This window comes from Gossypium hirsutum, chromosome D02, assembly GCF_007990345.1.
Source record: "Gossypium hirsutum isolate 1008001.06 chromosome D02, Gossypium_hirsutum_v2.1, whole genome shotgun sequence".
Classification (NCBI taxonomy): Eukaryota; Viridiplantae; Streptophyta; class Magnoliopsida; order Malvales; family Malvaceae; genus Gossypium; species Gossypium hirsutum.
Genome location: NC_053438.1, coordinates 37,269,923 through 37,284,564, shown reverse-complemented (window position 1 = coordinate 37,284,564; position 14,642 = coordinate 37,269,923). Strand labels below are relative to the sequence as shown.

The 14,642-nt window shown below is 35.1% G+C and overlaps 2 protein-coding genes across 2 annotated transcripts; one reads left to right on the top strand and one right to left on the bottom strand.

Moving 5' to 3' along the window:
* The first annotated feature begins 5,383 nt into the window (after window positions 1-5,383).
* Window positions 5,384-11,963, top strand: LOC107910593 (uncharacterized). The gene is made up of 7 exons (XM_016838480.2): window positions 5,384-6,165; window positions 7,419-7,641; window positions 7,978-8,045; window positions 8,358-9,969; window positions 10,049-10,212; window positions 10,497-10,683; window positions 10,792-11,963. The coding sequence occupies exons 2-7, from the start codon at window positions 7,491-7,493 to the stop codon at window positions 11,400-11,402; spliced, it is 2,793 nt and encodes a 930-aa protein (XP_016693969.1). The 5' UTR covers window positions 5,384-6,165; window positions 7,419-7,490; the 3' UTR covers window positions 11,403-11,963.
* A 381-nt stretch (window positions 11,964-12,344) lies between these two features.
* Window positions 12,345-13,671, bottom strand: LOC107910594 (WD repeat-containing protein LWD1). Its single transcript, XM_016838481.2, has one exon. It carries the CDS (start codon window positions 13,483-13,485, stop codon window positions 12,445-12,447), a length of 1,041 nt encoding a protein of 346 aa, XP_016693970.1. The 5' UTR covers window positions 13,486-13,671; the 3' UTR covers window positions 12,345-12,444.
* Window positions 13,672-14,642: the final 971 nt, after the last annotated feature.

Below are 14,642 nucleotides of genomic sequence, written 5' to 3'. Positions count from 1 at the left end.
GCCATAAATTAAGGTCTCCCTGAAAGACTTGTATGAAGGGGGTAAAGAGTACAATAATAGCATAGTCTGATCTTCATCATTAATATGAACCTCAACGTTCTTTAAATCATTTAAAAGAGTAATGAATTGACTGATGTGATCTCTAAGAAGCTCACATTCATTCATGCGAAACGTAAATAGACGTTGTTTCAACACTAAACGATTAGCCAGAGACTTAGTCGCATAAAGAGTTTCTAACCTTTTCCACAAGGCGGATGAGGCCTTCTCCATCAATACCTCCTGCAATACCGTATTCGCGAGGCAAAACTGGATTGCAGACAAGGCCTCTGCATCAAGCTCTTCCCATTCTGTTTAATTTAGATTCTCAAGCTTTTTTGCGATAACAACCTTTTTCAATCCGGTTTGAACTAGAATTGCCATCATCCGAACTTGCCACATATTGAAATTTGTCTTACCATCGAACTTCTCAATTTCAAACCTTGTTGTTGCCATCTCTGAATGGGCTGATCTATGAAAATTAAACTAACTATGATACCACTTGTTAGGATCGACCCGATTAAGCAACAAGTAAAAAAATAGCGAAATAAATTGAATACACAAATTTAACGTGGAAAAACCCCTCCAAAGAGGATAAAAAACCACGGGTAAAGATAATTTTACTATAATGACAAAATAACAAAGAGTACAAAAGATAAAGATAAAAAAACTAAACCTGAAAAACCCAAAAACAAAGAACCCTCAAAACGTAAACACAAAATTCTCTAAATGTGTTATGAGTTCTAATCTCTAATGGGTATATTTTCTAAGGTTGTAAAAGAACCTATTTATAGGCTAAATTAGTAAGTCAAATAAACTACGCTAATAAATGCTAAATATATTATACTAATAAATACTAAATCTTCTAGAAAGAAAATATATTTTGTTTAACTTGACTTGCAAGCAATCTCTTAGAATTTGGGTCACATAACTCTAACAAGGGCGTTACACTTTGAACATTAGCAAATGATTTTATTAATTTCTTTTTATGGGTGCCAATATATCCATAAACAGTCGTATTCTACTCCTTAACACACAAGGTAAATTAAGATAAAGATTCAGCCATATTACCCGAATAATTCCACTTGTTTTTAACAAAAGTAGTAAAATTAGAATGTTTCGTCCATCCAACTAAAAAACGAGAAGGTCTGCCTCTAATATAGTTGAATTCAGCCCCATAGATAGGAAAAGAAGCCTGTGATCAAATTTTATCCTCGAGAGATGAGAAACTAGACAATTTGAGAAGGCTGTCACCCAGGCATCATTGGCTAGTGCCCGATCTAATCTTTCAAACATCCCACCTCTTTGCCAGGTAAATGATGGATCTTTGAAATCTAGATCTTTTAGCTCAGTTAATTCGACAAAGTCACCAAAAAAAGAACACCTCCTCCCAACAGAACAACTACTTCTCTTATCATTAGGTGAAAGAATAACATTAAAATCATCCATGGAGATGTCTTCTAAGGCATGGAAAACTTCTACTCATCCCAAAGGATCCTTCGCTTCCGTCTATTTGAATTGCCATACATAAAGGAAATAAAAATGGATTTAGAGGAAACGCTACCAAGAACTCGAAGAAGTATGAATTGAAGATGATTTCGAATGATCTCAATCTTGACTAAATCTTTCCAACCAACCCAAACATGTCCTGAGAAGCCAATAACTTCAACACGGTAATAACAATTGAAGCCTATTTAGCAATGATATTATCAGCTCTTTTACCACTTACTTTAGGCTCCATAAGACACACAATATTCGGTCCATACTCTAAGTTATACTCCCAAAAAATTTGGGGAAATTTAGCACTAGTGCATCCTTGGCAGTTCCATGAAAATATGGTTACATTTAAATTCATAATAAAAGAGAAAATTCAGGCAAGCCTCATTCACATGCCCATATCTCCCACATCCGAAACAAACCATCGGAAGAAACTCATACTCAACTCGCTAAAGCGTGTCATTGATCAGAACTTGGGACACTAGTGGCTTGTCTAAGTTAACGTACACTGCAACGTGAGCAAAACACCATCTTGCCCTATTATCAGTATTCATATCTATTTTTTCAACCTTCCCAATCATTTCCCCAACTTTCAATAGGATCTTACGTTCGTACATGTACCCTGGTAAACTCGGGAGCCTAATCCACGACATCACTATGCTCAGAAAGGGTTGTGTAGGATAAAAACTTATCGTCCAAAGTTGTACGATTAGGTACTGACCAAAAATAATCCAGGGACCTTCAGAAAGAACTTTTTCATAGTCAACCTTGTTTTGAAATCTGGCCAAGAAATAACTATTTTCGATGTCCAGTAGTTGAAATGGTGATGAAGGATTCCAAAGGCTATAAATTTTGTTCTATAAGGTCGAATAACCAATGTTTCGTCCCAAAAGTTTTTGAATCACAGTAGTGCCCTGTCCTTAATTAGATTTTGATGAATCCCTTCCGAAAATTCAATAGAAGGAATACCGTTAACAAAATATTTCTTGGTATCCCCTTCCAAAAGTTCAAAATCATCCTCCACCTCTATACCAATCGGTGCAATTACCTTCCCTGGAATAGTAGAGGATTTTCCTATTAACATATCTTTCCCAGAGATTGTTGGTTCCATAGTCAAATCCACCAGCATAGCCGTATCCGAATCCTCTTTTATCCCTAAAACGAACTTTTTTAGGGATCAACCCTTCCACAGAACAGTTCTCAGACCCAACATTTCCACAAAGAGAAGCAACTATTTTAAGTTACTTAGACTAGTCTTTGTTAAAACTTAGATTACTTGTCAAATTAATTAGTAATTTAGACACCAAACTCATACATCTAAAAAAATATTAATATTTATGGTGGTTCCCTTTAGAAAGTTTAGATGAAAATTTGCAATTAATTAATTAATAATAAAGAAGAGAAGTAGTAACTAACTAATAATGAAGTCAACCTTATTCTCATTGCAACTTGTAATCCCCCAACTAACAATGTCAACATTAACAATGTTTTTTACAATCATTTCGCTTCAACTCTAATTCAAACAAACGGTTTAATCCAGTAATATTGTATACCACATAATAATTAAATATACATAAATACGACACCACATTTATATTTGTATATATATAAAAACATAATAACCTAGATCTGAATTCATGGCTTAACAGCTTCCCCTGTCCCTAAATTAATACCACGGTGTCACGAGTTAATCAAACATTAATTCAATTAAAAACTTATGAGAATCACATTCCATAATTAAAATAAGTAATATTATTTGGGATATTTTGATATTTTCACTTTAAAAATAAATAAATATGTATATGGTAGGATTTAAACCCACATCAATTGCATTAAAAAATATTTAATTTATCACTCAATTAAAACTTTATTTTAATATTTTTATACATTTTAATTTTATTATTCACACTTCGTTACCTCCATTAGTTCTATGTCTATACTTAATATTAATAATTTCAATAAAAAATACTTACTATTAATAAAACCCTTAGTTGAGTTGGTGTCACGGGTTAACCTGATACCAACTCTGTTAGGAAATGACTAATATATCATTTTAATAATGACTAATATTATTATTTTGGTAACTTTTTGTCTTTTCATATGCTTTTATAGTTTTAAAATAATAGAATTAAAATTAACATGTCTAGAAATTGAATTCGTGTTTAATGAATTCATAAACACTTTTTTACCACTACACTATTAATAATTCTTAAGTAAACTTTAAAAAAAAAACAAATTAACTTTAACATAAAATATTTTCTCTCACCGAATTTGTCACTGATTACATTGGTGTCATAAGTCAAGTCAATACTTAATTTTTAAAAATTATTTTTTTAATATTGAATTTTCTTTTCACTAACTTGATAACTTTTTGACGTGCTATAGAAAAACGACAACATCATAATAAAAAATTGAAGTGCATTTAATATTTTTAATATGATGTAGTTACTTATGTCAATTTTATTTTACTCACTAGTTAAGCTATTTTTTATTTTAATTTTGTATATATTGCATATCTGTTGCTATAATTATTAGTTTCAAACCTTGCGTTTTATTATTTATTGTATGTTATTTTTAAACACACACATGTGCTCTAAATACATAGTTTTCACATGCAAATTTTTAATATCAATAATGTATTTGATTGAGTTAGTATTACAAATTAACTCAACACATACTCAATATTGATGATAACTCCATAATAAATAATTTTTTTTAATTTTAATAACACATATTTCATGTATTATTGTCAATTAATTTCATGCCATATTTTTAAACATATTTATATTTTAAATTTTTATTTTCATAGGCGTGATAAATTTTTTAATAGAAATAATAACCATCAAATAACAAATGGAATTGGTAAGCTTACAATGCATGTAGCATGCCTTACTATACGATGTATCATAAAAAGGGTTGTGATTCAAACTACTACTACTTCTTTTTCTTCTTCTTATCAGAAACATCCTGTTATCTTTTTTTAATAACAACATTTCAAAAGAGTTATTATGTCATAGATTTTTGTATTCTTTAAAATTTAGAATTTAGTCTATGTATTTTTATTTAATGGAATTTAGTTCATCTAATTTTCAAATTTCAAAATTCATATTAGTACTTAGTTTTTTTTTTATTAAATTTGTTGGTGAGACATTTTAAAACAAAAAAATTTTACTCGTTTGATAGCAATGTGACTAAAAAATAATATTGAATTTAATAAAATAAATTTAATAGTATTAAAAGTTAGACCTCAATTTTAAAATCTAAAAAGTAAAAAAACTAAATTCCTAAAAATAAAAGTAAAGGGATTTGAATATATTATAACATAATACTTTAATCTTTTTATTTTAAAAACAATAAAAGAATATGTATACGAAGAGATTTGAATATATTATTGTATGGTATTTTAATATTTTATTTTAAAAACTAAAATATATATATATAAAAGAATTTGAACTTACGCTAATTAAATTGGTAAAATTTTAAATTTATTATTAAACTAAAGTTTTATTTTTATTTTAATTTTATTATCTTCCTTAATTATTTATTTATATGAATTATTATTTAAATCCTTGATTGAATTGGTATCATGAGTCAAATATACAACAGAAAAATTATAAAAATATTCTTTGATTATTCAGTTTAATACTTTTATTTTAAGAAAAAACCCTAAAAATTATGCGTGCGAATTGGTATCAATTGGTAAAATTTTAATGAAAAACATATAATACGTATTATCACATATAATCCAAACAGTGCACACGTGTAATGAATAAGAAAGTGGGGTCCAATTCAATCAAACGTAACCCCAACTGTCACGTATTCTCTTCCAACCATAAGAGCTTCTTACTTCCGCTATGCTCTCACTCTCTCTGTTTCCATCTCTTCACTGTGTGATTTAAGCTTATTGTGCTTCTTTTTTTTCCTTCTACTTTCCCATTTTTCTTTCTTCTATTTACTTCTTTCTTATATTTCTCACTCTCAAATGCCTTCCCCTTTCAGTTTTCTTCATAAAGAATCATGGGTCGGTGCCAAATAAAGCTTCTTCTTTCCTTTTCTCTTGTCAAAATATGTTATCCCCATGAAAAGAATTTTCCATCTTTTGAAGCTTTTCCTTTCGTTTTCTCATGGTGGGTGATTGGAACTATAGCTTTTGCTTCAGATTGAATCTCCCCACTTCTCTTGTATTCAATTGTTTTCCATCAGAATTTTCAAACTCATTTGGGTGTTTATAGAAAGCTTGATTCTCGGTTGTTATGCATGGAAGAAGTGGGAGTTTGTTTGTTTGATGTAATAGTTTCAGATATGGCATTCATGGAGAGCTTGTCACTGAAATTGGATAGAACAAACTGTTCAGTCTTTTCAGGACTTCAATTCTATGGTTGTTCATAAATATTGCTCTGGGTTTTCTATAATGTATATTTTTTGTGTTTGTTGATATGCCGAATCCAACTTTAGGCCATGCAGAGGCACATCTTCGAGGAGGTTCAAGGCGTTGATCACTTCCCAAGTTTATAATTTTTCATGGTTCTTTGCTGACTTAAGAGCTGGGAAATGAATTCTTAAGGGGTAATCAATGTGAATTCTTGAAATGCAATTGATCTTTTCGTTGAAGTGAAGATCCAAGGAGAAAAGGTAACACTTCTCTGGTCTGTTATCGAGGATTTTGAGGCTCTGGTTTAAGGCTTGTAGAGTCAAAAAAAGAAAGCTTTGATTCCTTTGGCATCCAAAGCTTTTTGACTATGGAACTTGTGGTTCAAGTTTCTTGGTAAAACTTGAGTTGTTGAAATTGAACTGTTGGGAATTTTTTTTGCCTTTAATGGTAACATAATCCAGCTACATTTTGACTGAAGCAATCTCCTAGTTCTTGATGGTTTTGAATTTTAAGGAACTCTTTGTTTCAGGCACATGCATTTCTTTCATCTTTTCCCTCATCAAATCAATCATGACTTTTTTTTTTTTACATTGGATGTAATCTAGTTAGATCTGGATTTCATAATTGCTGGATGTCAAATTTTTTTAAATGATTGCACAAACGAACAGAGCTAAAATTCTAGTTCAAATCAACCTTGTATTTATAACTTGATTTTAGGTACACAGTCATGCTGGGATAGGGTAAAGATCATATATATGTATTTGAATTTGAACTTCAGACCTATTGGATGTTGGTTTTTTAAGTTTTGTATAAAAGTTTAGGTGACACTGCTGGACTAGGATTTAGGTGGTGCATGAGGTAGATAAGAGACTAATGAGTATCATAAAGGCTTACGCAATGTGTAGTAGGAAAATTAAGAGTTGATGAATTTTAAAGCTGATCTGTCAAGAGAAATGTCTGGTTCTGCATCATCACCATCGTCATCATTAATGTCAACAGTCTCTCATGATCATATTAGATTTGGACTGACCCGATTTTAGAGTGTCTGTTTCCAGTTCTTGCCGACAAGATTCTTTACCCCTTGATTTTGTGTACGCACGAACACACACAAAGGAAGCTCTGTTAGATGCCAACTCTGTTTCATAGGTGGGAAATAAGGGAACCAGTTCTGGATGCTGGTATTCTGAGTCTTGTCAACTCTTAAAAATAGTTGTGGGAACCAACTAGGTTAAGCGTTGGTTCATAGATTGAAAATAAGGGAACCGGTTGCTGATGCTGATGTTCGTTGTTAGATGCCAACTCTTAAAAACTCTGGTTCACCACTTGGCTAGCTTATTTTCTTCTGTGAAACCTTCAGCTAAATAGACTTTTATCGTAGGAAGATGCATAAAGAACCTATTTTGCTTATTGTTCATCTATACTGAATCAGGCAATGTTAAATGTTTCTGCAGTTCCATTATTTCTGACGTAATCTATGTTTCTGCAATTTCATGATTTCTATCTGTTTTAGCAGATTCCAAATTACCTTTCAACCGAAAATTTCAATTGCCAAAGCATTCTAATCTGAATAAGAGCCACATTAATCATGGCCAAAAGATCAAATAGTTGTTCTCTACGATACAAAAAGGATCAGTTGGGCTGTATGTGGGGCTTGATTAGTATGCTTGACTTCCGCCATAGCCAATCAACTCGCAGACTGCTTTCTGATAGAAGGTGCGGGGACAGAAATGCAGTTGGTAAGTTCTTTAAGTAACTTTGAAGCATTTCCATGGAAGCTCTATTTAAAGTTGCAAGTAATAATAAACGGTCTTTTGGGTTGTCCTTTTAGCATTAAGATCTAATTTGGCCTGTTTATATCATTAATCGGAAATATGTTTTTCGGTAGCATTGGTTTTAAACAATAAATCATTTATCCAAATGAACAGAAACCTGCTATGAGAATTCTTTCTCTTTGTAGTTAATTCGGTTTGATTTTCTTGTTCTGTATTGTTTTAAGCACTACTTGTTTTTGTTTTTTCTTTTATAGAGTTTTAAGCACTACTTAATGCTGCATTTTCTCTTTAACTTTGCAGGTGCTCCAAATGCAAGAAATAAACCTGAAATGTTGACTAGTTCCGCTGAAGATTGTCCCAGACCACTTGTAAGCTTTGGAAATTTAACCCGAATCCAACATAATTTTGAGAATTCTAATATATTCATTAGTTATGTTGCACCAACTCTTCATTTTCTTGAAGTGCCCATGTATGCATATCTAGACATGGGTATTGGGATATGACCCTCCAAGGACCCTAAATATACATAGAAAAACTTGAAAATTGAAAACAACTGAATTAAACACATCCGAATTTGACATGATTCCAAGTAACATTGTTCATTAGATGGGTAGATGAGCTTAAGATAACGGCAATGGAAAAAGCTTTTCATTTATTATTGATATTACTAAGTTTTTCAGGATGGTGAAGAGGAAAGAACAGCTATTGATGCGTGTAAGCCAAGTGTGAAGAAACTCCTAGAAGAGGAAATGTCTGGAGAGGTTGCAAAGAAAGAAGCAAGTAATACTGAAGTTGAAGTGAAACAGTTCTATTCTGGGGAAGGAGACGATGGAAGGAAGAATTGGAACAGAAAAAACAAAACTTGCAAGAAAAGTTCCAGTAGCAGTCTTCATATGGATGTTGCTGAGAACTTGGTATCGGAAAGATCTAGGCTGCATAAACCAGAGCAACAAACTACAAGCAATCTCGATATGGATAATCTAATGGAAGAGTTTTTTCGGAAAATCCATCAGAAAAGAGTCAATTGCATGAATGATGACCAGCTTGAGCAAAATCCGAAGAGCTATGGTTCTGAAGAAAGGTTGAATGAGGCAATCAAGGTCTTAGTGAGTCAGAAGTTTCTTATTGGGAACCAACTTACAGAAGATGGGGAACTCCTAGCCTCGAATGAAGTCATGGATGCACTGCCCATTTCGAGTTTAGATGAGGAATTGTTTTTGAAACTTTTACCTGATCTGAACTTGTTGAAATACATTCAAGACTTGCCGGATGCTCATTTAAAGGATGAAGAGTCTAAGCCTCTTGCTGAATCAAACTTTTCAGACATGGAATCCACTGGTTTAAGACAACGCAATGAGCCTGTTAATAGAAAGCAGCGTAATTTCTTTAGAAGAAAACTGAAATCTCAGGAAAGAGAACTTTCAGATGGAAATAAGGCTTCTCAAGCTTCAAATAAAATTGAAGTTTTGAAGCCTGGGTCAACATGCTTGCAAACTCCTGAAACTGGAAGCAGCCTCGACTCACCTTCAGATTCTCAGTACATTGTCAGTCATCGGGAGCCAAATGAGAAAGTTGGTTCCCACTTTTTTCTTGCTGAAATAAAAAGAAAGTTGAAACATGCTATGGGAAGAGACCAACATAGAATCCCCACAAATGGTATATCTGAAAAATTTCCAGCTGAGCAACAAAATTCAGAGGACAGTGGCAGACTTAAGGAATATTTTGGGATGAACTCTCCAACAAAAGACCAATTCTTTATTGAAAGAATTGGCAGACCTTCCATTGGTGTTGCAAAAGGAGAAAAGACAAGCAAGCTAAAGGGATCTGAACTAAGCATGGAATATGAGACTATTGATTTTTCCATGAAAAGGGTCTCGAACATCTATATAGAGGCAAAGAAACATCTCTCTGATCTGCTAACAAACGAGGATCAAAATGAGGATCTTTTGAGTACACAGGTTCCAAAAACCTTAGGTAGGATTCTTTCTCTTCCTGAGTATAATACATCCCCTGTCAGCAGCCCTGGTCAGAACTTGGAGCATAGTTTTACAACTGCGCATATGAGATTTGCAGGCTCGGACAAATTGCAAATGGTGAGTGAAAATGATCGGTTTGTCAGCCTTCTAAGTATGAGGGCAGAGAAGACCGATGGCCAGCTTTGCATTTCTGAAAACAAAAGCGATAATGAAGTTGAAAGTGATAATGCAATTTCAAACAACCTTGACACTAGTGTGAATAATGACAAAGAGGATCCAATTTTTTGTTCTATAAAAGATGAATTGAGTTCCAAAGGTACAATTTTGCATTTGTTTAATTTATGATGATAATCACGAATATCCCAGGTTTATTAATATTTAACCTTCATATGCAGAGTCTGTGAGTATTGTTAAAGCTACTGAAATGATGGTTCATGAAGAAAGCAAGTCCCTGGATATTTCTTCAGAGACGAGCGGCTCTTCAATTATCACAGATGATAAAAATGTTGACATATATGAAGTTTGTGATGAAAAACAAAATCCTTGGTACTTGAAACAGGTATGGTGATGTTGTTTGCTGATATGTAGATTTGATGTCATTAAGAAGTTCAGAATGATTGAATACCGGCTGCTTGTGCCTTTCAATTAGATCTCACATCTTCCTAGAAAAAACTGAGAGATATCGGACGCCAGATGTCTCAATTTTGTATTATTATTTTGAAGGCAAAGCTAAAATCACCATAAGAAAAAATGAGGCTCTTCTGCGTATCATGCGATTATTCCATTTTGTAGTCTGCATTGTATATGTGATGTCTCATCCAACCTTTTTTTTTTCTCCTCCAGGATTCATCGGAAGTGGACCAACAGCCTTTTTCTCCATTATCATCTCCATCAGACTCATCAGTCATGAAAAAGGTTGAATGTTTGGAGAGTGTTACTGATATACCAGAGCGATCAAGCCCCGTATCTGTTCTTGAGCCAATATTTGCAGATGATCTTATCAGCCCTGCAAGCATCAGATCTTATTCCGGTAGGAATATGAGAGAAGTCTTTTGTTTATTTCACATTTGGCTTTTGCTTTTAAGTTTGTTGAGCCACAGTGATTCTTCCTAATGCCAAGTTGCTCACCAATCTTCAGGTGAAACATCCATTCAACCGCTAAGAATTCGATTCGAAGAACATGACTCTTTGGCCACAAATCAGAGCAATCGAATTAAAACTTGTATGAATGATAAGGAATCAATATTTGAGCACATAAAGGCAGTGCTGCAAGCCTCGAGTTTCAGCTGGGACGAAGTCTACATCCGGTCACTTTCTTCAGACCTGCTTATCGACCCATTGTTGGTTGACGAGGTCGAATACTTGCCCAACCAGCTTTGTCAAGACCAAAAACTGCTCTTTGATTGCATTAATGAAGTAGTCAGAGAGGTTTGTGAGTACTATTTTGGTTCCCCTAGTGTTTCATTTGTTAAACCCAATATCCGTCCTATCCCAAACATGCAAAATACAATTCAAGAAGTCTGGGAGGGAGTTTATTGGCATTTGCTCCCGACTCCATTGCCTTGTACTCTGGACCTGGTAGTCCGAAAAGACCTGGCTAAGACTGGAACATGGATGGACCTTCAACTTGACACTGGTTATATTGGTGTTGAGATTGGTGAAGCCATCTTCGAAGATTTAGTGGAAGACACCATAACAAGCTACATAAATGGAAGTTGGGAATGTGAATATAATGTGCTTCCAGCTTAGCTTAGCTGAAGGACAACGACGATAACCTTGACACGTACAAGGCAACTGAGTCAGTTTTGTTCATACTTCATACCAAGAATGCACCTAATTTTGGATCGTAGGGAGAAAAGCAAGATGTTTGAGTCTTCTGAAAACCAAGCAAGAAAAGGCTTCATTTAGCTCTCCTTAAAAGTGCTTTAGAGAATGAATGTGATGGCTCTTTTCCATTGAAATCATGTAGATACGCAGCAACCCAAATGCCTACTTCATGTGTCGTGATCCTTAACACCCAGGTGAGGGAGAGGGTACAGGTGTCTAGAGCTTGCTGCGTATTGCTTCCGTGTTCTTCACTTTGATTTCATTTGTTCTAGCGTGCTTGGGTTGTTAAGAGTTTCTCGCAGGGAATTTAAATCCCTGTTGCATATGGATTGTCGGTCGTGAATGTAATACCAGTGACAGAGAACCCCCCTTAAACCCTAAATCGGTGAGTGTTGTTGTGGCTACTTTGATAATGGTGCATGATATTATGTACTTGAATAAGTACTTGCTGAAAATAATAATAATACAACACTGATACGTAAATCCTTGTTCGTATAAATTCTGATATATTTTAATAATTTTGTGTTATAAAGATATTGGGAAAATTGTGAATAATGTGGTAGAAAAAATTGAGAAAATTATTTGTAAAAATTATAAAAATTTATAAGAAAATATTTGATACTTGAAGAATGTAATAGAGACAACAAAGTTTATTAATTTGAAAAATATCTTATTGAAAAAAACAATTGTACAACATTTAAAAGGTAATTTTATGTTAATTTCAAATATCGAGAAATGGTGAAATGTTAGTTTTCTTATCGACATTGTATCAAATGCCGGCTGTTTTTACGTAGGTATTTGTATTTAAGTTGCAAAAATATTTTGTGAAATGATTACTTGCAGTTCAGTCAATTTTAACTCGAGTTTGAATTCAGAAGTGAAACTCGATTCAAATGGAAGATCAAGCAAGCATGTTGTTAGTTAATGTCAAAACAAACAGAAAAACCTAACTTCACACGGTAATTCATACCCTTAGAATCTGAAGCTTAGTGGAGAAGGCAATGGCCACCCAATCAGGCTGAGACGACGACCATTGCAACTGTTCAATTTCAGCCCCAGCCGTGTATGCAAGAATGGGGTCAAGCCCACCTTTAACAGGCTGACCCATCGAAGACAAATCCCAAATCAACGCCTGAGAATCATCGCCGGCGGTGCAAATGTGGCAGGAACTATGGGGAGCCCAAGCGACGGCATTGACGCTCGCCTGGTGTCTCCGCAACTCAACCACCGGCAACGTCGGGAAACGGATATCCAAAACAACCACCTTGGCACTATCCATTATAATGGTCGCCATATATCTGGGGTCCTGCTTGTTCCACCCCAACCGCACCAGCGGCGCGTCCGGCTCCGAACTCTCGTAGATGATCGTCGAATGTTCCTTGTCGCGTAAATCGAAAACCCTAACGGAACCGTCGGCGGAGACGGAAGCGAAAACCCCAACTCCACCCCAAGCGATGTCGTAAACCTCCTTATCGTGGGCAATTAACTGGGTATCCACTGTTTCCTTCTCGATATCCCAAATAGTGCAAGTCGTATCAATGGAGGAAGTCCCGATTCGCTTCGGCTCCGCCTCGTTCCAGTCGAAAGACGTGAGAGGACCGCAAAATTCACTGTTCTTATTGCCATTAAGGAGCGATTTGAGGTCAACGCGGGAACCGTCATCCGAGATCCGCCATATGCGAAGAAAATCGGAGGAGGTAGCGAGAAGATCGGGTTTCTGGCAATCCTTGTCGGGAATGAAGATGGTCTTAGTAGCGGGATAGGGATGGTCGAAGGAGAGGTTGGGATCCGACCGGATCTCACCATTGGAGTCGTCGAGTTGAACAATCTGGAGACGGTTAGGGTATTGCTCGAGGAGGCTGGCGATGGCGAGTCGGTACTTTTTGTCGCGGCGGACGCTCCAATTCATAGCGTAGATGTACCAGGGAGCTTCATATGTGTATATCTCCGATCGTTTTTGCTGCTCGTCGGAAACTTCGGGGTTCGGATCGCTGGTGGCCGTCATTACCAACGCTGCCGCTGTCAGCTATTTTTTACTCTTAGCAGATAACCAAAGAAAGGTTGGATTGGTGTGAAGATTATGGAAGGTAACGTGTTTTGACGACATTCCTTTTTCATCTACTTAATGACAAAAAGTTATATATGCTTTTTGTTTTAATATTTAGTCGTTATATACTCCGCAGTCCGCACAATACTATATTATTTCATTCCATAACAAAAATTTTAAAGCTAAATTTATTTATTTAATTTTTTTTTCAAATATAAAAGCCGAAAATTTAAAAAGAAAAGAAAAGAAATGGAACCATGCCGTTTCAAACAGTGAATCAGAAAACATAAAATATATATATGTATAAAAGAACTGGGTGTCTTATCTGCAGAAATATAAAATATTCGGATTTGACTATTGCAGTAATAGTAGCCATGGTCAAACTCAAGGTCCTGCTCTTTCACCTTTGCTTAAGAGTTCAATGGTCTAGCTCAGAAGACGAAAATGAAGAAGTATATATTCATGGGAATGATACTCACCAGAGATGCCAATGACATCCATGTCAGGGAAATCAATTTGAAGGAAATCCAAAACGTTTTGGACACCCTTTGGTACCATGCATCGCCAGTACTGTGGGTGAATCTCAAATAAAGATTCTTCCCAGCAATGACACATTTAATACCTTGAAGCCTGGCAAACCTACTTGATCTGCAACAACAATCCAGCACCCATTTTAGCTTCAACTTAAATAAATTAACCCAGAAATGAAAAAAATATATACAAACAACAGCCAAGGTCTTATAATTTTTAGGTTCCTCCAAATAAAACTTCAAATCAGCTACCCTTGGAGCTCTAGCCATCCCACCTCTCAATGGAACACTAAAAGCTCCACCAGACAAATGAATAACCTTACATCCCCTATTAGTGCTAGCCACCAAGCACCCCTCTATGGTTGTCATAGGAATTGAGTACTCTTTTCCATTAAGCAACAACGACCCATAAATTTGTATCCAATCGGAATCTCACAACACTGTTTTAAAATCGGCTCGTAATAGAATCCATCTAAGGGTAATCCCAATAACGGCTTCCCCGTTAATCTCTTTAATGCCTCATGCCTGACCACGATCGCTCTCTTGCAATCACCTACGCCACATTTGGTTGGGGTGAATGGAATA